This window comes from Falco punctatus (assembly GCF_963210335.1).
Source record: "Falco punctatus genome assembly, chromosome: Z".
In the NCBI taxonomy this organism is placed as follows: Eukaryota; Metazoa; Chordata; class Aves; order Falconiformes; family Falconidae; genus Falco; species Falco punctatus.
Genome location: NC_137586.1, coordinates 17764108 through 17784721, shown reverse-complemented (window position 1 = coordinate 17784721; position 20614 = coordinate 17764108). Strand labels below are relative to the sequence as shown.

At 39.0% G+C, this 20614-nt stretch overlaps 1 protein-coding gene across 3 annotated transcripts in view; it reads right to left on the bottom strand.

Moving 5' to 3' along the window:
* Positions 1-1711: 1711 nt before the first annotated feature.
* The window catches only part of PARP8 (poly(ADP-ribose) polymerase family member 8), a 140286-nt gene continuing 121383 nt past the window's right edge, over positions 1712-20614 (bottom strand). For all 3 annotated transcript variants that reach the window (XM_080373077.1, XM_080373078.1, XM_080373079.1), the window contains one exon: positions 1712-20026. In XM_080373077.1, the coding sequence (XP_080229203.1) occupies positions 19924-20026 (103 nt within the window). In that variant the 3' untranslated portion in view covers positions 1712-19923. The remainder of the gene's footprint in view (positions 20027-20614) is intronic.

The window sequence follows — 20614 nt, the reverse complement described above, 5'->3', positions numbered from 1 at the left end:
CTGCTTCATAGTCAGTGGGCTTGGAGTGGCCCTAGTGGGCAAGTTCTTGCACATTCAAGTAGTTATCAACCACTTCTGGGCAGGTGCCTCTGGCAGAAATTTGTGAGATCCGATTTTTACCACTTTTCTAACTAGTTGACAAGAAGGGTGAAAGACTAATGCAAAGTTTTATAGACTAAATGGTGTTGAAAAACAGACATACCCATGTAATCTGAGTTTCCTGCATAGCACAACTCATTGTGTTTCATCCCGTGAGTCCTGTAACAAGCCTTACAGATGTCTTTTAGAAGGATGTATATTCTTCGGATGAAATCTACAGGTAACTTCACCCCATTCCCAGTAGTTATACCTGCTAAAAACCTGAGGGTGATTTTGCATCCTGTTCATCTACTAGGAGCAAAACCATTTTGATCTCTCTCTGCCAGATTCATGAGTTGCCTTTGCTTCCCTCTCTGCACCAAAGTATCTCAAACACTGCACAGAATGGGAAATAAGTGCTGTTCAGATGATGATTACAAACAGGCATGATTTGTTTTCCCCTGGAAGGATTATGTATCCAGTTACTACTTTCAAACATGTTGCAGCTAATGTTAAGGGACCATGTGGAGTTAGCAACTATATATTACAAAAGCCTTTAGAAATCAGCACAGATTTCAAAATGGAGCCATACAGGAATCAGTGATAAGCATGTCTAGAGGAAGAAAAAGGATGATTTTTAAGACTATTACAAAAGTAGCTAGTTTTGTTCCTGGCAGAATTTACAAAAGCAGCTTTATCTCACTGCAGTGTTCCTAACTCATTTAGGCAATTCTGTCAATATCCCTAGGCCTCTCTCTGTGTACTGGTTTCAGCTGGGGTGGAGTTAATTTTCTTCTCAGTAGCTGGTGCAGTGCTGTGTTTTGGCTCTGATGTGAGAACAATGTTGATAGCACACTGATGTCTTTAGCTGTTGCTGGGTGATGTTTATACTAAATCAAGGACTTTTCAGTTCCTTGGGCCCTGCCAGCCAGAGGGCTGGAGGGGCACGGGAAATTGGGAGGGGACACAGCCAGGACTGGTGACCTGAACCAGCCAGCGGGGTATTCCATACCATATGACATCATGCTGAGTATATAAACTGGGGGAAGAAGAAGGAAGGTGGGGGACATTTGGCATTATGGCATTTGTCTTCCTGAGTAACCGTTACCTATGATGGAGCCCTGCTCTCCTGGGGATGGTGGACACCTGCCTGCCCATGGAAGTGGTGAATGAATTCCTTGCTTTGCTTTGCTTGTGTGCGCAGTTTTTGCTTTACCATTTTTTTTATTCACCTTTACATTTTGCTATTATTTTTATTGTTATTATTATTGTTGTTCTTACCTCTTTATTCTGTTTAAATTATTAAATTGATCTTATCTCAGCCCTTGAGTTTTACATTCCTTTTTGATTCTCCGCCCCATCCCTCTGGGTGAGGGGCAGTGAGCGAGCGGCTGGTGGTGCTTGGTTGCTGGCCGGGGTTAAACCACAACACTGCATTACAACTGCACAAATTTTGTCCAACAACAGTGACTCTAAAATTAATTTTTTTAAAAAGCTTTCACCGATACCATGTTTTTCTGATGCTCTCGCAAACAGACTAGGTACAGGACAGGAGGTGGAATACAAAACAACATGTAAATGGCTAAGTGAGAGGCGGTAACAGAGACTAAGAGAGACACTCTGCTAAGAGACATTTTTCTTTTAATGTGTTGAAATAATCTGAAATGAAAAAACAGCTGTAAACTCAAAGTTTAGGGTTCTGTGGTTTGGTGGGGTTTTGTTTGTTTGTTTTTTGTTTTGTATTGTTTTGGGTTTTTTGGTTTTGTTTTTTTTTTTTTTTCAGAAAACCAAAATAACTATAAAATAAACAAGGAGTTGGTAGTAGGAAAAGAAATGTATTTTGTGGAGGCTAGAAAACTTCTTAAAAATGAATATAACATAAACTGGAATTATTACCCTGTTCAGAGTTTGGGGATGGTACATTATATCAAGTAACACTCCTGTTTGAGGCAGAAAACATGAAGAAAAGGTGACTTTTGGCGGCATGAAAAGAAGCTATGTGAACTGTTCTACGAAGACTGTGGTACAGCTGATCCTAGAGGACCTGACCAGTCTAGGGAGAGAAGATAAAACAAACACCCTGAGTGTGATATCCATCAGGTACTAATTACCAGAGGCACAAGTTTACATTATGTAAGTACTGGCTATATGAGTGGCAGTAACAGGTGCTATCACAGAGCTTGAACATCCTCCCAAAGCTCTGAGCCACATTGTAGATGGCCCAGATTTCCAACATTTTTATGGCCACCTACCAAATTCAAGAACTGTGTCTAGTTCAAGCCAGAATTTTCACTCAACACTAAACTCTGTGATGAAAAGTTTTCTTTCCTAGAGCAAAATGTAATTGTTAGAAAATTGCTACCATATTGGAAAATCCAACACAAATAATTCAGAAATAAGATGTTAGATGTGGGCATGCTTCGATGACTCTTAATTAATAGCTCAATGTGCTGTAGCAGGACTGGGGTCTGGGGCTCTGGGCAGATGGTTCTGAGGCACAGAGCCTCTGCACCCTCCTGAGTTTCCATTTTCCTAATGCCCTAGCAGAGTCCCAGGGATCCCTGAGTATCCTCAGGTCTTCTTTGCTGCAGAGCAGCACTCCAAAAGCAGAGATCTAACACTGTGGAGGGCTGTCTGTCTGCCCATGAGGCAGAGATTTGGAAATACAGCAGTGCACCAGCAGTGTATCGGTTTGTCTCTAATATTAATTCACAGAAAACAATACATTACTACAAAACATCCTGAAGATTTATCATTTTGCCACTTTTCAATAAAACTGCTTTTTCTTCCAAACATTCCTGTGCAGTCTCATTTCTGGGCCATAAGAAATGAAATTTTTAATGTACATCAGCACCTACCTGGCTGCAGCTCTCCATGCTTGTGCTCAGAATTGATAAAATGTGTAGAAATTCACTTCTGCTGCAACCCGGAAAAAAAATGGTTTCAAAGTGGGGTTTAAGGTTCTCAGACATCAAAAGCTTTTGAAAACTTCACTTCTGATCTTTGGCCAGACTGTAGAATTTTTCTTGCTGAAGAAGTAGCTGAAGGCAGTTTAACCCTGAACATGATGCTGAAGTAGTCTGTGGAACTTGCTGTGCAGGTGACAGAAGGACACCTTTATGATTTATAAGCTAAGCTGAAAAACAAGTCTAAGAAATGGTCTCATACTGTGTTTGCAGTGCTTCCATTAAGATGTCCTGTTGCTTCTTTGCATATTTTTCAAGTTAAAATTTTGTCACCTGGTTTTCCCTCTACCACTATAACCAGAAAAGCTGTTTTGCAGTGACTTCTGAGTGGCAACATACTGCCGCTAAGATCTACACACACACACACAAAACTGCCAGGTACCTAGCTGGCTCCCAGGACGACAGGGCCTGACTATCCACTGTGCATGGCAGACCCTGACATTTTGACTCTGTTCTTTTGAGGAAATGGCAACTTTCAGCTACAAATGAAACATCATGCCAGACATCCAGATGCCCAGAATCAAGAGCTTACCACCTCAAGCCCCTTCTGTGTCCCTTCTACCAGCTACGGCTGCCTCCATCTTTGCATTAATAATCTCATTTGATGCCTGGATATACTGGCTTTCTGTGGCACAGCGGGTAATACTCCATGCCAGAGGAAATTTCATTGCTCAGTGCCTTAATTTCCCTTTCTCTAAAATAGAAGGCAACAGTAATACTTCCCTTAGAAGTACTGTAAGTAAATCTTAACTTAGTTGATACATTCATAGCTGTGAGTTGGCTAACAATGATGAAGATGTAAGTAAAAGAAATATGTATATTATATAGCATATAATACAATCAAATCAAAGCATTGCCACAATGAAGACATTGTAGGGGGCAGCAAGCACTTCTAATTAAGGAAGATAAGAGACAAATAGGATATGTTGGGGATTTTTTCCCACCTATTTATACAAAGTATTTAAAATACCACAGTCATTGTGTTTGGAATATATTAATTTTATTGCCACCAAGCCATCTAGAGCATCTGGCTAAATCAGTGTCCTCAGAAATATGCTGAAGTATGTATGTGGTCTTTGCAATAGCTCCAGGCAAGTATATGTTTAAAATGAACAGGCATATGTACTCTTATGCCTTGGAAAACATCTCCAAGCAGTTAAAGATTATTTTTTATTTTACTTTTTCACTTTTGCTAGCACTCCAGCTTTCCTCTCCTTTTGTACATCTATGTACCTGTAGAAAGAAACAAGGATAAATCAGGAGAAACACAGGGACAAAGACTATCCAGAGGGTGCTTGGGAGTGGCTGTCTTGTATGTTTTCAGTTACCTTGTGTGATGGTAGCATATTTTGGCAAGTCAGATTTGCTAAATGCATCTCATGTACTTCTCATGCTGACCTCAGGACCAGTTTTTCCACAGGGAAAGCCTTTTTAATTTTTGCCAGGGTTTAATATATAGAAATATGTAGTTGTTTAACAGTTTCTGGCGTACCAATATACATCTAGTTTGTTTTCTCTCTTTTTGAAAGACCATTGCTAGCATTCCTTCAAAGTAAAATAAGATAAAAATCTGGTGAAATAAGCATTCTCTTAAAGTGTAAACCATATAAAATACAAATATCCAGGTTATGTACTGTGTCATCTCCTTAACTGGTATCCCCTTGCAACCCTACTCTAGGTGACTTACTTACTCTAGGTGACAATCTTGGTGAAAAGACAACCCTTTTTCTCATACTGAAAGAACATGGAAAAAGAATTGTACCATATTCCAAGAGAATCAAATCTCCCCAGTCTAATGTTTAAGATGAAGTACCATTACAGAGTTTTGAACTGTCCATTTCACAGACATAAAAAGTAAATATTCGGTTATTCATACAGATAGTTTATTTCACCATTCTCCAGCCAAAAAGATGTATTAATCATTTGTGCTTGATGAGCCCTATCAAAGTTTTATGAAGTCAAAATCTAAACCTCAGGGCTCAGAGATCCTTAACCCCCCCTGTACTTAAGTGCTTACACATTAAATGGATTTTAGCCATATAGCTTGTGGCCAAATGCCATATCTGATAATGCTTTTCAATGTCTCAACACAGCTGATAATGCTAATTATCAGTTTACATAATTCATTGAGGTAATAAAAATGGAGGCAAATGCCCAAAATCTACACAAGTAGGAAGAGGAAACAGTATCAAATCTAAACCTGCAGCTCAGCAAATTTGGAAAAGAACTACTACTGTTGCATGTCTCATAATTTCCCCTTAGATATAGTACCTAATAAAACCTAGGATTGCTAATATTGCTGCCTTTATTTTTTTGGCCATTACCTGTGGGGTTAACAAATACTACAACCATGCAAGAGATCAAAGTTAAAAATATGTTTCTAATACATTATTCCTTACGAGAGCAAGCAAAACACTAAGTTACCATGGTGACAGGAACAAATAATTTGCTGAGTTGCTTTTAAAGGTGTAAGTGAGTCCATTTTGAGAGAAGGACATAAATTACTTCAGAACTGGAGCTTCAACTTTATAGTCTATCTTTATTCCCCTCCCTGCTGGGTAATACTCAGGTGCTAGAAAAACTTTGTAAGTCTAACAAGGTCTGTCTGGAAAAGCTGGGGTTCCAAGGCAGAAAGCATGAAGATGACTATGATAGCTTGATCTCAGTAGTTGAACCAGAGTGTATGGAGGCAGCTGTGCCCTGTAAAAAGACATCATAAATCTATACACACATAGATACTCATTTAAAAATCAGAAAACATGAAATAGATGCTACTTTTTCAGAGATTAGATACCTGCCGGGCAACTGCGGGGAAATACTTCTATAATCCAGGGCACTGAATGTAGATGTGTTATATCTATTCTTTTAGAAAAACTGAGCACATCTAATTTTCTTTTTTAACAATTCCAAAGATAGTAATGGCTTTCATGAAAAAGCACTATAGTTTATCACTAGTAGAAGAATAGGATCTATGGTTTTCTTCCTTAGATTGAGATAATTAAATTTTCTATCTGCTTCAGCAGGAAGAACAGAACAGGTTGTGGGGAGATGTCACCCTTTCTTTGGCATGAAATCCTATGAGAATGATTCATTTTAGTTAGTTTTACGAGAAAAGGGCAACTATAAATGTAGCACTGCCATTTATATGGAAAACAACAGGACATATAACATTGCACACGCACTTCTCTATCACTCAAACACTACCCAAAACACACTCATTCACTGGGACTGCTGGTAAAAAACACATTGTCCACATACTCACTTTTCTGCAGCCCTAGTTCTATAAAATCATGGGTTTATCTTTCACAGATTAGTCTCCCTCTTTCCTGGAGTTTTCTACTGACAGTTGATTATAGCCAGGACTCTCAGGCCTGAGTCCCCAGAGAGGACCTGAAGGAACATGGCCACAGTCAGCATTGCGCTTAAGCCAGTTTTTCTTGGGGACTGTTTTGCCCTGCAGGTATTATTGAGGAACAGCTTTCTTCTCTCTGCCCACACAACTGATGACAAAATCCAAAATATACTTGCTTTTCCTGTGCTAGTTACTTTTACAAGCTAAAGAAGGCTTTGCATTTTGCAAAATATGCATTCGCTGTACTTTTGGTTCTTTTTGGTGTGCATTACCTGTGTGACTGTATGCCACTGTCCTCATCTTCTTTTGGAGCTGCTTGTTGGTGTGCTGTGGTTTTACATGAGTTATGAGCAGAGGACTGCTGCCCTGCAGCATGAGAAGGGTGATGGAAAAGGGGTTCTTGGAACAGAGGGAAGAACCCAAATCCCACCTCCTACTCAGCATGAATCGCTACTCTCTGCTCAGGCACCCTTTACGCAGGGCGTCATCACATTCAGAAAGAGGTTTCTGCTATCACAGGCATGGCTTCTTAGTGATATTCCCCACTATGTATGACACACTGTATGCATGGCTGGAGGAAAAGCCTCAGTTTTTGAGGCTGATCACTTTCAGGACTGCTGCATGCACATGCGGAAGGCACACTCCGGCTTGAGTTCAGTATGCATGTTTCAGGGGACTCTGGAGGAAACAGTGTAGTGCATTCATCTCACATAGCACTGATGAGAATCCAGATCTGATTATGCCGAGGTGAGCAAGAATTTGACAAGTGTTTGAAAGCTCAGGCTGTTACATTTTTGCTACTGCAATGCTGGTGTTAGATCTCAAAAGTATCACTCCCTAAGTCCAGCAGGGAGTTTACACATTTTGTTTATTTTCCTATGCACTTATATCTTTTACACAGGACAAGAATAATTTGAACAACAATGTGTGGCTGGTGACTTCTCTGGTAACACGACAAACACAGCTGCCAGAAACGCCAGCCCTTCTGATGCTGGGCCAGGGCCTGTGCCCCAGGCAGCACGGCCACTTTGCATGTGAAATTCCTGTGAGTCTAAGTAGGAAAAGGCAGAGGCAATACTGTCTAAGCAATACAGGGAAAGGAGAGGAGCTGGGCTTTTAGTCCACAGAGGTTGCCCAGGAAAGGTAATTTGGACATAGCAAGGTGATCTTGCCTGATTGTGCTCTCCATAGAATCACAGATTAGTTTGGGTTGGAAGGGACCTTTAAAGGTCACCTAGTCCAACCCTCCTGCAATAAGCAGGAACATCTTTTAGTGGATGAGGTTGCTCAGAGTCCAATCCAACCTGACCTTGAATTTTTCCAGGGATGGAGCATCTACCACCTCTCTGGGCAATCTGTTCCATTGTCTCATCACCCTCATTATAAAAAATTTCTTCCTTATATCTAGTCTGAATCTAGCCTCCTTTAGTTTAAACCCTTAAATTACCCTCTAACGTACTGCTACAGGCCCTACTAAAAAGTCTGTCCCCGTCTTTCTTATAAGCCCTCCTTTAGGCACTGGAAGGCTGCAGTAAGGTCTCCCTGGAGCCTTCTGTTCTCCAGGTCAAACAACCCCAGCTCTCCCAGCCTGTCCTCACAGGAGAGGTGCTCCAGCCCTCTGATCATTTTTGCGGCCATGACAGGGTATGCTTCCAAAACAGCATTGACAAAACAACTTCTATTCAAATATTCAAAACATGAGCACAGAACTAAGTGTTTTCTTGAGCAAAAATGCATGCTTTACCCTAAGCGAGCCTTTGTAGCTGCTGGGGCTGAATTAAAAAAATAGTTCAGCTTGAACCTCTAGGAGACAAGAGCAAACGCAGCTGGGCAAACAGGAGATGGTTAAAGACCCTGTGGTTCAAGCTGACTGAAGATAAGCCTTGTTTCAGAGGGACTTTGCAAGAATGGTCAAATTTCCAGGCATGCTTTCTGGTGCACTCTGCAGGAAAGCAACCCTGCCCACCTAAAAACAGTTGGGAAAAGCAGTTCTTGCCCAGGCTTTCTCATACCAGTATGGACACTGTAGGAACAATCCTGTAAGTAAAGTTGCTTCCTCAGTTCAGTAGCCCTTGGGTGGCTGGCCCAACATCCTGACCTTGAGATCAAATCAAAAATAAAGATACAGAGATGAGCTCAAACCAGCAGAGAAAGAATAAACTTCTTACTGCTGAAAGGGCTCAGTGAAACACCCCCCACTGCCCACCCCCAACACCTCACCACCCCCAGCATCCCCCTTCGAGGTATCTAATTACTATAGCATGATTTTCATCAAGTGATCACATTATGTTGATTAATCACTGCAGGAAATGAGTACCTCAATTCAGGTTTTATGCAGACCAGTAAGAGGGTGCAAGGAAGTCTGTGTTGCATATTGCTACTATACCTTTCAAGTTTTTATGGCCCTCAAGAGAAATGAGGCATTCATAATGTGGGGAAAAAATAAAAATCATAGAGAGCACCATAAATCTAAAGAACTAAGTTGTGGAAATCACATCTTTAAACTGACACAGCTGTGATTAACTGGCAATGGTTTTTACAGTTAGAAAAGTTTTTGGATACTGTTATTTGCCCAGAGAAAGTTTCTGGTGAAAAAAAATAAAAATGGCCAACTACAAGTATTTAATCAAATCCTTCTTTTGGGGTTGGTGGAATGGAATACCTTAAACCACAGGCCTTGCACCTCAAGAAACTTGGTTTTGAATCTGTTTTGATCACAGAGACTTAGCTTTCCAGTAATGCTGGCTTACATTTTTTTTATAAAACCACCCACAGGATTCAGTAGTCTCTGTTCAGCAGAATGCTGGAATAAACCATCATTCATGACTGAGCTCTACTTGTTCAGCTGTCTTTACAAGTTAGACAATCTCTGTGTATATAAAACAAGGTCCCCACTTTCCTCTGTTCAAACACCAATTTGCTAATCAAAAATAAAAAGAACATATGCATGTGTATGTATTTATAGTTAAAGAAAACAAAGGTAATTATTGTTGATACTGGTCTATATAGAGGCATGAATCACAATTGACTTAAATGCTATGGAATCACTTGTACTTACTCAGGATGTAGGAATAATGCTACAAGCAAAAATAGCATCCTCCTTTATTTTGCATTTGCTTTCCCCACAGCGGACTGTACAAAGTGAGAAGACACACAGCAGTACCTTAAGAAATGTAATCTTCCACCAAGGAATAGCTTTACCACTACAGAGCAAAGATCTAGGTCTAGACAAAAAAACACTTCTGAGTTTGATCAGGATGGCTGTGCCTGTACAAGCAAATTGAACAGTCTCAAGAACATTGCTGGCCATGAAACACAACTGTATGACTTGTAAAACTGCTAGAGTGATCCCTTGCACAGGTTTACCCTACATAAAGTCCTACAGAATTTCCAGTCAGCATGGACAATGAACAACAATCTCTACTATAACTTGCTTTCTTTGCATTCCTGCATGCTAGAGCTGGCAAGAATATGTGTGACTAAAGATCCACAGAGCAGTCAATATAAAGGAACAGTTTATACAAAGGGACTTAATTTACAGATAATAGAATTATATTGTTAACAGCCAGAATTTTTAGTTCTATCCAGTGCATCAATAATACAATAAAAGCAAAAAACAAGACCAGTCCTCATTTGGACCAATTCATAAAATGTAGCACTAAACTAAAGCATCTGCTACCCAGGCCATGGAAATGCCACTTACAAAGAAACAAAAATTTTCATAACCAACTCATACACACATACCATCAGATCTTTCAATCCTCTAAGGAAATGTTTGATTCAACCAAATGGACTTGGGGTTTACAAATGTAAAAAAATCTCTGTGGAAAGAAAGCAAATGCATATAGTAGTTTATTGATGTAAAAGCCTATTTCAAACCAATTTGTGGAAATTGTTCAAGCAGATTAATCTAGGAAATCAATAACATTCCTTAAAGTAACTAAGACCCCAATAAACTTTCCTAATAATAATAACAGAGAAAAAGAAGAATCTGGGAAGGAAAGACCAGAAATCCAACCTGAACCCTATTTAAAGACATAGCCAGAACTACAGGTAGGGAGTATTTTAAACTTACACTGCCAATTTTGATTAGATGAAAGGAAATTGGGAGAGCAAATTGTGTATATAAAACTCCTTGGCTTTCAACAGCATCCTTCTTGGTGTACTCTTTCAGCCACACATTCTTGTTCTCACTTATAAATTAATAGTTTGTACACATACTTTTCATACTGCAGAACTGTAATTTCAATACTTTTTTATTATTTCCGGCTGCCTATTTTTACATTTTAACTGAAATACCTTCAGTATTATATTTTAATGCTAATATTTGATACTTTTCTAAAAACCAGCTGTGTGAGCAAAAGAGCAAGTGACAGGGAAGAGAACTGCAATGGATCAGAAATTCAGGTCACATTAACATAGCTATACAGAATCTGAAGTCATCAAACAACGTAACAAACAGCAAAATGGTCATCTCCCTAACAAATCCTCTTTTTTATTTATTTTAAAGAAAAGAAGAGAGATCTGGACAAAAAGGATAAGCCAGCCTTCAGAGAGAGAAGTGCCCCAGCTCAGGTTTAGCAAGCTGTTCAGCAATCTCCCAAAGACCTTTGAAACCAGGGCATAAAATGGACCAAATGTTACTTGTACTGTCCAGAGATGCCACCAAAACCCAAGATGCAAAGGTCCAAAGCATACAGTATCTTAAGGAATCTGAAGACCTTGGTGTTTGTTCCCTTCAAAAACAATAGCCATGAATCAAGATGCTTTTTAATCAGAAACAAAAAATGTTAAAAGATGAAGTAGTAAGTGAGACCTTGGTGTTTGTTCCCTTCAAAAACAATAGCCATGAATCAAGATGCTTTGTAAGCAGAAACAAAATATGTTACAAGTAGGAGCAGCTCAGCAGCTGCAGAACAGACTTGACCTTTTTGATATTTATGTCCTACTGATTAGTATGGCAAGCATGAAATCTAAGTTTGCAGAACATAATAAAGAACCAAATAGTGGAATAACACAATTTCACACAGACGGAATACTGCATGAAGAGCAACATGCCAGCTATTGCAGTAACACGTAGAGAGGAGGTATTGCTGACCCCTTGAAATTCATCCCAGGCAAGAATTTAAAAGCCTCCAGCAAAACATATAATTGCCAAAAAGACAGCAAGTCAGATCTACCAAAAGCTACCACATTAGGGTAGTTACATATTTGTAACACACTGCATTTGTCAAGAGTTGTAAACAGTAATACACTGATCTTTAGTTTTGAATGAATAGATCTGCTTTAATTTACATTTGTATATATAGATGAAAATACATTTACACTTAAATATATACTTACATATTTGCATTAATATATATATTTATATTAGCTTGGGATCTGACTCCTGTCATCCTCAAACTTCTTCATACTGAATTAACCCTGGTAGATGATTTTGAGCAGCAATACCCATGAACCCTATTTGTGTAGGAGAGACGGAAGGAGCAAGATTTTTTTCTTAAACAGCCAGCACAATTGTTTGTTCAAGAGCTCACATGCGAAGCGTAATCTGATCAGAGTTGAAAACCAGCAGGAAAGTATCAGACACCTATTGCTCTTCTCGACTGTTTTACCTGTATAGATTCCATCAGAATATGTAAATAAAGTAAGAGACAGGCTCCAAGGAACTGTCAGCTAACTGAGCCATTCTTCATCCTGCCCAAAATCTGTAAGAAAGTTGCTGTTGCTCTAAGTAAGCCTGCTATGTGGAAGAAGAGTGTGACATTGCTCCAAGCATGCTATTAGACTGAGCTACAGGACAGCAGGCTGAAGAAAACATTTTAAAAAAAATGTTTTTGGCATTTCTCCCGAACTATGGAAAGCTTTCTCTTTAAAAGTTACAAATTAGAGTTGCTTTGCTGATGATAAGCTCTGGCTTTTGTTGAGCAAACCTTAAGCCAGGAGTTCCTGTATTTTTTTCCAGATATTGATCTCTGGAGACTTGTGCTGCTCTTGCTTCTGCAGCAGTCACTGTTCCTGCTCCTAGTGTTATTCCTACTGCTTCAGCATTTTGCAAAATGCCAGTTACTGGCTGAAATCCAATAGCTGACGCTTTGCACAGGGGCTTGCTACAGAGTCTTATGCCCTGTTCAGAGGCTTCAATTTCTGTGTGTTGAATTACACTTCTCTCCTTCGAATGTGAATGGAAAATGTTTGCCACATTTAAGAAAATCATCCTGAGAGAGGTATTATGTGGGCTAATAAAAAATGCCAATTTCAAATCTACAGGGATTTTTTTTTTAATGTGCTGTTCATCTTTTTCACCTGTTTTGACACTAGGCTTTTGCAAGGCACTGAGCCCCAAAATAAGCTTTTGTTATATTCCTTAAGAATTCTTCTCTCCAGTAACTGAAATGCTTGTACTGTGCTGAGAGCTGGGGCATGGCAAAGTTGTGGTCCTCAGCTACATTCATTTAATGAAGCTCTATATAAGCAGACTCCCAATATTTCTTGGAGGGGGCCCAGGTTGTATGACCTGTGTAAAATTATTTGCTGCACTCTGTACTGCGCAGTAATTCCCAAAAAAAGAAGCTGGTCAAGCGTGCAAACACAAGTTTAATGAATACAGCATGTACTTCTGCCAATGACCATATTTTCTTAGATTTTCTGCTCTTCCTCCTGTCAAAAAGACAATGTGTGCATTTGAAAGCAGCTCTGGTCCATATCAATAATTTCATCTTGCTGTCAAATAATGTTAGGATTATTAATCTCTTGGGTCCCACACTGAAATGTTCAACAGGTGAATACAATGTGCCATAAACTTTCTCAATGGAAAAATGACTATTAATGCATATATAGAGAGAGCTTGCAATTGCAGTGACTTGGAAACAGAGCAGCAGTTAAACCAAAGCTGGTATAAATCCTGTCACTCCTGCTATCTGTGGGTACTGATTTTAGTGAAGTCTGAGGTTTTGGCTCTTGTTTTGCAAGTTTGGAAGTCATTGTTTTTTCCAGCTTCAAGGTCCCCCCAAAATGGAATAGCTCTTCCATTATAGAATGCAAGCTCCAGCCTGTACACTCCAATCAAAGACAAATTATCAGCCATTTAGGGTAGCCATCATGCATTTTTTCATCTCTCCCATAGTTACATTTGTGGAAAATATTTAACAGCATTCAAAAAAATAGTACCACTTTGACTTCACCAATCCAAAGTCTGCAATAACAAAATAATTAATATAACAAAAAAAAAACCTCAGAACTTTCAAAAGATACAATTTAATGTCCACCCATATAATTAAAATGAGCTCATAGGCAGTGAAAAAAATAGTGCACTCACTGAATTAATAACCAGTCCCACAAATGCCTGCATATTTTATGAGCTGCAGATGTGCATTTATACTTTAAACATAGCCACATTAAAGTACCACATGGTTTGTCATATATTTGCTGTGTTTTCATGACAAAAACAGCTCTACAGAAAAACTGAGGACTTCTTCTTTAAAAGCAATTACAAAATGTATCACATCCTTATGCATCTTATATGATACTGTACATGCAGAATACTGCTTTAATTCCAGTATCTCTGTTTTGAACCAGTTGTGTAACCCTTTCAGATAAACACAGCATGGAAAGCTGGTTTCACTGTTCATCTAAGTGTTTTTAAAAAGATTACTGGAGAAAAGTTTTACTCCAGTAATACATGTAAAAGCATGGCATAACCTGTAGATGTTGAGATTAGCAAAAGTGAAGGAACTGCTTCAGATGCAGTTTAGTTCTTAAATGACTGTTATAACTTCGAACAGCATTCTCAAAATAGTGCCCAAATGAACAGTGCTTGTTGAACAAATTCTGATTTATTGAAAGTAAACATTTACATTGGCTACAATGTTATAACTTACAAAGCTGGATAAAAGAGGCTTAAAGAGCAATAGAAAGCAAGTGCAGTAAAAAGTGAATAGAGAAAATATTTGGCCTTAGTGATCTTCTGGCAGTATTTACATTACGTACATTTTGTTAAATATTTGTAGTAACTCTAAGGCACCATAGGCTAAATAGCAGGCTGCAGTACTATTTTGTGCACAGAATTTAATAAATTTATTTGGGGGAAAAAAGGCTATAGAGGTAAAAGAAACATAGGCATATGTTATGTTTACATAGAGGAGTGGCTGCTTCTTAAAATTTGAAGATACAATACATACTGGGTAAATTAAAAAAATATTTTTAGAACATCAAATTAAACTGAATGTCTGTGTATAAGGACTATTTTTACTGAATGGCTGGTAAATTTTTAATGTAGTCTATTCTTCAACAGGTTTTTCACACACTAGATACGTTAATCTAAAAACTACTTGAATTATTATAATTTTTTCCCTTACAAAAGTCTTATACCTAGTATGTATACAAAATCCCAATTCAAACTGTAATGGGTAGTAATTTACATGGTAGCCATTCTGCGGTGGACTGAAACTTAGCAGGAGCATGCAATCAAAGTACTACAAAACAGCAGCTCAAGGTGTTTTATTACCCCCGCTCTTGGCAGCGGCTGCTGCTCCAGCTGGTGAGCGGGACTACAAAACTGCCATCCTAGGAAAGACAGAGGAGTCAGCACTTTCAGACCTGATGTTTCCACAACAAAATCTGGAAATTCAAACCATTGCTGACATTCTTGTGCATTGTATATGACACTGTGCACACAGAATGCTGCTCTGCTCCAAGTAAATCTTCCCGTTTTTATTTATCCCCTTCTGAAGGACAAGTGTCCCTCCACTCCTGAGCGCTTCAAAAAATAAATTTGATTATTATCACAGCCCTGGACGACTCAGCTCAGGATCCTTTCTGAACAACTTTCAGTGCTACACAAAACCTTAACTGCTCTTCAAACAACAGACCTTGCTCAGTTTAGTCAACAGGCTCATCTTTCACCTTGAGGTAGTGTTCGTCATGAGGAAATTGCACAGGACACCAGAGTAACACCTTGGGTTTGCAAATAAGAGTGCGACAGGACCCTACATGCCCCAAGAGACAAGTGGATGCGCAGCCAGTGCCAGGCAGGCTGCAGCAGGGCTGCCGGCGGGACAGCCACAGCGCTGGTGGGACTGTGCGGGGCAAGGCTGGCCCCCGCCTGATGGGACCCTCCCAGCCCCTTCTCCCCTGCTGCCCCAGCATCGTGCAGCCGAGGAGAAGCTAAGTCCTGTGAACTCCTGCCCAGGTGACGCATGGGCGTCTGTGTGCTGACCCTACCTCAGCAGCTTCTAAAAAACTTACCATAAGAGCAAGGAGTGACTAGTACAAAAACCAGCGACATTTGTGCAAGGGCCTGGCCCTCCACACCTCCACTATGTGCTCAGCACAACGCAGGATTGGGACCCAAACCTATCTTGTGAAAATGCCAAGATTACAGAGCACTTTTGCTCTCACAGTGTTACCTCCCTGTCAGTCATGGCTTGTACTCTTTGTATCCGACTTACATTTTCTAGAGCTGAGAAGAAATCCATCTAAATAATACAATGTTCAAGTAACTAGACACTGGTTTTGTATTTGTTGAGGTTTTTTTTTCAGTGTGTCTTTTAAAATCATAAATCTCTTCATTCAGTTGTCCCTTTTTGGTATTTTTTTTCACTTTGTACTCATTCTTGTTTGAAGTACACCAATTGCTTCCACAGTAGAAAATGATCTATAAGCAAAGTATAATTGATCTAAGGAAAAAGTTTTCCTTTGGAGTGATCTTGTATTTCTATTAACAAAAACATAATCTTAGCATTATTCATCAGATGCATTTTTAGTACCACAGCTATAATATTAAAATTATACAGCATCAATAACCGTTTTTCAAGGGCTTTAGAGGAAAAATATAAGCATAAACAATTCTGGTTTCAACAACTAGTTCCTGTAAAGTATTAAGCAGAATATTACACAAACTGGCCATTTTATGATAAGTAATATGGAGCCAAAGACTCAGGTTATCAAAACATCATAGCACTGCTGAAGAAAACAGCTATGCTAATTCATCTCACAGGAGAAGATAGCTCAAACTGCTTGACACCTTGAATACTAAATATCTGCCTGAATCTCAAGAAAGGTTTAAAAGCATCTTTTTTAATTCCTTTCTCAATGTTTAAAATATTCCGAAGTATAAATATAGCAATTCATAATTAGGGTGCAACATTAAGGTATTAACATAATTCTTCTGTCAGACCTTCCCCATTTGGTAGCTTGTAATTTGTTGTGTGATGTAGGAAGAAGTTAAAAAGTTCTTTCCCAAGAATTCCCTTGGTTGCTCTGTGCTGGACATGGTCACAGCCAGACAGCTATGGCTTCATGGACATTTCTACCAAGAGAGGTAGCAGAGCCTGGGAGTCTATTTTCTTTGATTAAAAGCTATCTGTGAAAAGCCTACATCTTTACAGCAGGAGCTGCAAAGTTGCTCTATCACCAGTATGTGTGCGTGATAACAGAGGAAGGGAAAGACAAGGGCATTGGGATAACACAGGATCCTTGCTCAAATGACCCTGTTTTTTTATTTTTCATCCCCTGGAATCTATGTGAATGTAAGTATTTGGAAGAATTTGGCAATATGCAACTTCCACCCTTGGATAAAATTACGAGGGAAAATTACTTCAAAGAAAACCTCATCTGTGGGCTTTTTCATTCCACTTCTTCATGATAAAGTGTTTCAACTTTGAAGCTTGCTATAGAAGGGTTACTTATTTTTAAGTAACAGACCCCCAAAGAATGTCCCTCTTCCCGTCACCTTTTAAAAATGAGAATTAATTCTCTGTTAAATGATCTGAAGACTGTTTATCAGCACATAATGTAACACCTTAGAAGAAGTTTCTTGTAAATATATTGGCTAAAATGACTGAGTTACTGTGTAGGAAGCAAATTTTGGTTTAATTCAATTGCTGTTTGTGTGCAACACTAGGCTTGCGTCCTTGCACTGTCCCCTAGAGGGTGACACCTTCCCAGCCCAGCTGCCCTGGGTATGGTGTTGCCCTATACCTCCATGGGCTATGTCTCTCAACACTGCAGCTTTGTTCCCCTAGTCCCTTTTCCTGCCATGCACCATGTGGGACCTGAGCTGCTAATGCCACCTGCTAGTAATTTGGTGGCTCCTCACTTTTTTTTCCTTTCCTAGGAGCAAACTCTTCATCCCTTCAGAACCACCTTTCTCCCTGAAAGGTTTTGCCCTCTCCCACAGCTTTGACGCTTGTGCTTGCCACATTCTACTTTTTACTCTTGTCCACGCTCCTTCTCCCCCATGCATAAGCCAGTCACCTCAGTACTCTCTGAAGCGGGCACCTTTTAACAGCAATGCCTCCATATACCTCAGATCCCTGCTTTCCTTCATGCTGTCCTTTCCTCCTGCTCATCCATTTAAAACAAACCTCTCAGCAGTCTTAAAATTTGGCAGAGAAAGGGGGGGCCCTTTCCAGTGGTACTTATGATGGCACCATGCATGGCCAGTATCATGATCCCACCGTGCAAACCATGGCTGACTTGCTGCCATAGCTACATTCTAGGTTTTTTTCCTTCAAGGGGTTCACTTGTGACCCTGCTGCAGCTTGAGGGGACAGGGAAGATGACTGCTTACTTGGTTTCTCCAGTTCACTTATGGTCATCTTTTTTTTCTCCTAATTTTTTGAGAAGGCTTCCCAGAGTGGTGAACTATCAGCCCAGCAAGTCAACGTAGGATAGGTATCTTTGTGGATTTGCTTCCTAATTTCTTTTTGTTGTATAAAACGTAGTAATTCAGACACATACGGCAGGACAAATTATAGAGAGATGGTCATTCCGGAGTTTCAGCTCCAATTCTGAATTATGCTGATTTTGTGTAGTTATACAACGTAAGGCAGTCCTTTAGCAGACAGACAGATTTCAGGAATACACTTTGTTTCCAGAATTTACCCCGTGTCCCAATAACAATTAGTAGTGATTCTCAAGTTAGGGGGTCCACCAAATGGGGGTGAAAGTCAACAGAAATTCAATAGCAAAACAGGGATTTGCAAACAGGACTGGCTTTACAAGTCTGGATGTGAACCCAGAAAAACTGAAATCCCCAGCTAATAACTCTGAAATGCTAGAATACACCTCTAAGTATGTGCTCCTAGGCCCAACAACACTATTTTACTTGTAGGGCACTTCAGTTGCAGCAAGTAGTAAGGGAGTGTAGCTTGAACTAGAAAGAAAGAATCACCCATTACAGCATACCTAACGCATTTCTATTTACAAGAAACAAACACGCCTGTGCTCTGTTGTGCTGTTATTTGGTGCTTCCGTATCTTTATTATGAAAATAAAATACTAGAGGGTTCAATCTATTTTTACTTTCTGAGGTGGCTTGTAACAGTTGCACAGGTGGGTAAGTTGAACTGGTCTCCATATTCCAGGGTGTGAGTGATACTTCGGGGGACCTGCCATGAGGGTCACTAAGGGCACTCATCATGGCACATGATATGCTTTATGCCTTGGAGACTGGGGCCTTCCCTGCCTGTATTGCAATCACACTCACTTGGAAAAAAAAGCTGTTAATTTAAAGGACAGAGAGATTTGAGTTGGTCTATTTTCCCTTAAGAATAAATTGATAAAAATATTTCACCAGAGACACGTCAGTAAAATTTTGCATTTTTTTTTTTTGTATTTTCTGATATACCAACAATCATCTCACTCATGTAAAAGCCTGAATTCAGCACATACTTTAAAATATATGGCTAAATTTAACAACAGAGCAGTTTCACTGAAGTTAAGATGAAAACATTGTTAATCTAGAGAAACTGTAAAATCTAGTATATAAACCCCACATTTTTAAAAAGGAAGTTAACAGCTTCAGGATTTCCAGATGTCTTCTAGGATTCTATAATTCAAAAATGCAACTGAGCAGCTTAATGGATAAGACAGTGTTTCCAGAGAAGATAAAGAAAACTAAACATTCACCACTGCATTCATTACTTTTTGCTTTGTTTCACTCATTAAATGAAAAAAAATTGTTGTTTTAATCTTTGACTAAATCCTAGCTGAATTTGTGTAAAATAAAATTAATTAAAGATAGCTGCAGGTAACCAATCCCTTTGACATGTTCCAGACAACTTTTTATTGTGTTTAAATATGAGCAAATTTTACTTATTGCAGAGTATCCTGCATAGTACAGGTGCTCTGCTACAAAATCTTTCCTCTCACTTAGAATTCACTCATTCTAAATTTAAAATACCAGTATACAGTACTAAAACCTCCAATTGAAGTTTAATATAAAAATATCAGCACAAAACTCCTTTTTAAAGTCTGTTTATTGTGAGCATCCCAAATGCCTGTTTAATTGTTATTAATTGTAGTATATTAATAGACTTTGCACCCCTACAGTTGCTAATTCATACCATCTCTGGTATTTTGATAAGATAAGAAATACTAAGTAAGAAAACAGTAAGTATTCAAAGGGTTAATTTGCTTGGAATAATAATAATAAATTAGTTTTTTGCATCTTCTTCAGTTCAAAATCCAGCTTTGAGACTGAGGAAGGCTTCCAAATCGCATCAATTAAATAAGAGTGGTCCTTTTAACCAGTAGCAGTTTGATTGCCAATGACTCGAAGAATCTCTTTATGAATGCTTGGTTCCTGTGTATTTATACTTGTATCACCCACTTGACCATCTTCATAACTAAAAAGAAGTACAGAAAATAAAATCAAATTAGTGTTTGATTAATCTACCTAAAAACATCCAAAACTGTTTCATTCAATAACCAAGAGTGCTTATTCCATATGTTAACATGTTTCTATTAAAAGGCTCTTCTGCACTTCACCATTACACGCAGATCCTAAAATCTGTAGAAATGAAGGATGGTAAACTGCCATTGTCATTGAAACCCTGAGGCTGAATAAGCCACTAGGACCCAAAGGGGACAAGTCATAAGTGAGAGTGGAAATATTCATGTCATAGACAAGGAAGTCTTTAGTGAATTCCTCAGCTTTAGAACATACAAATAGAAATTATATTCTATGATACATGGATAGACTTACTGTAACATAAGCTAATGCTGTACAGTGGGAAAAATCACTAACTCTTCATTCATTTGTTCTTTAACAAAACTGCAACTAAACCTTTGTCTCTAGCTTATGCATACATTTCCTAACAAAAGTAAGTACAGAGAAAGATAAAAAAAGAAGTGACACTGGAAAGAATTAGGAATAAACATCTTTTATCTACTTCAATTACAACTATAGGGGGGAACAAGGGAAAAATGTCTAG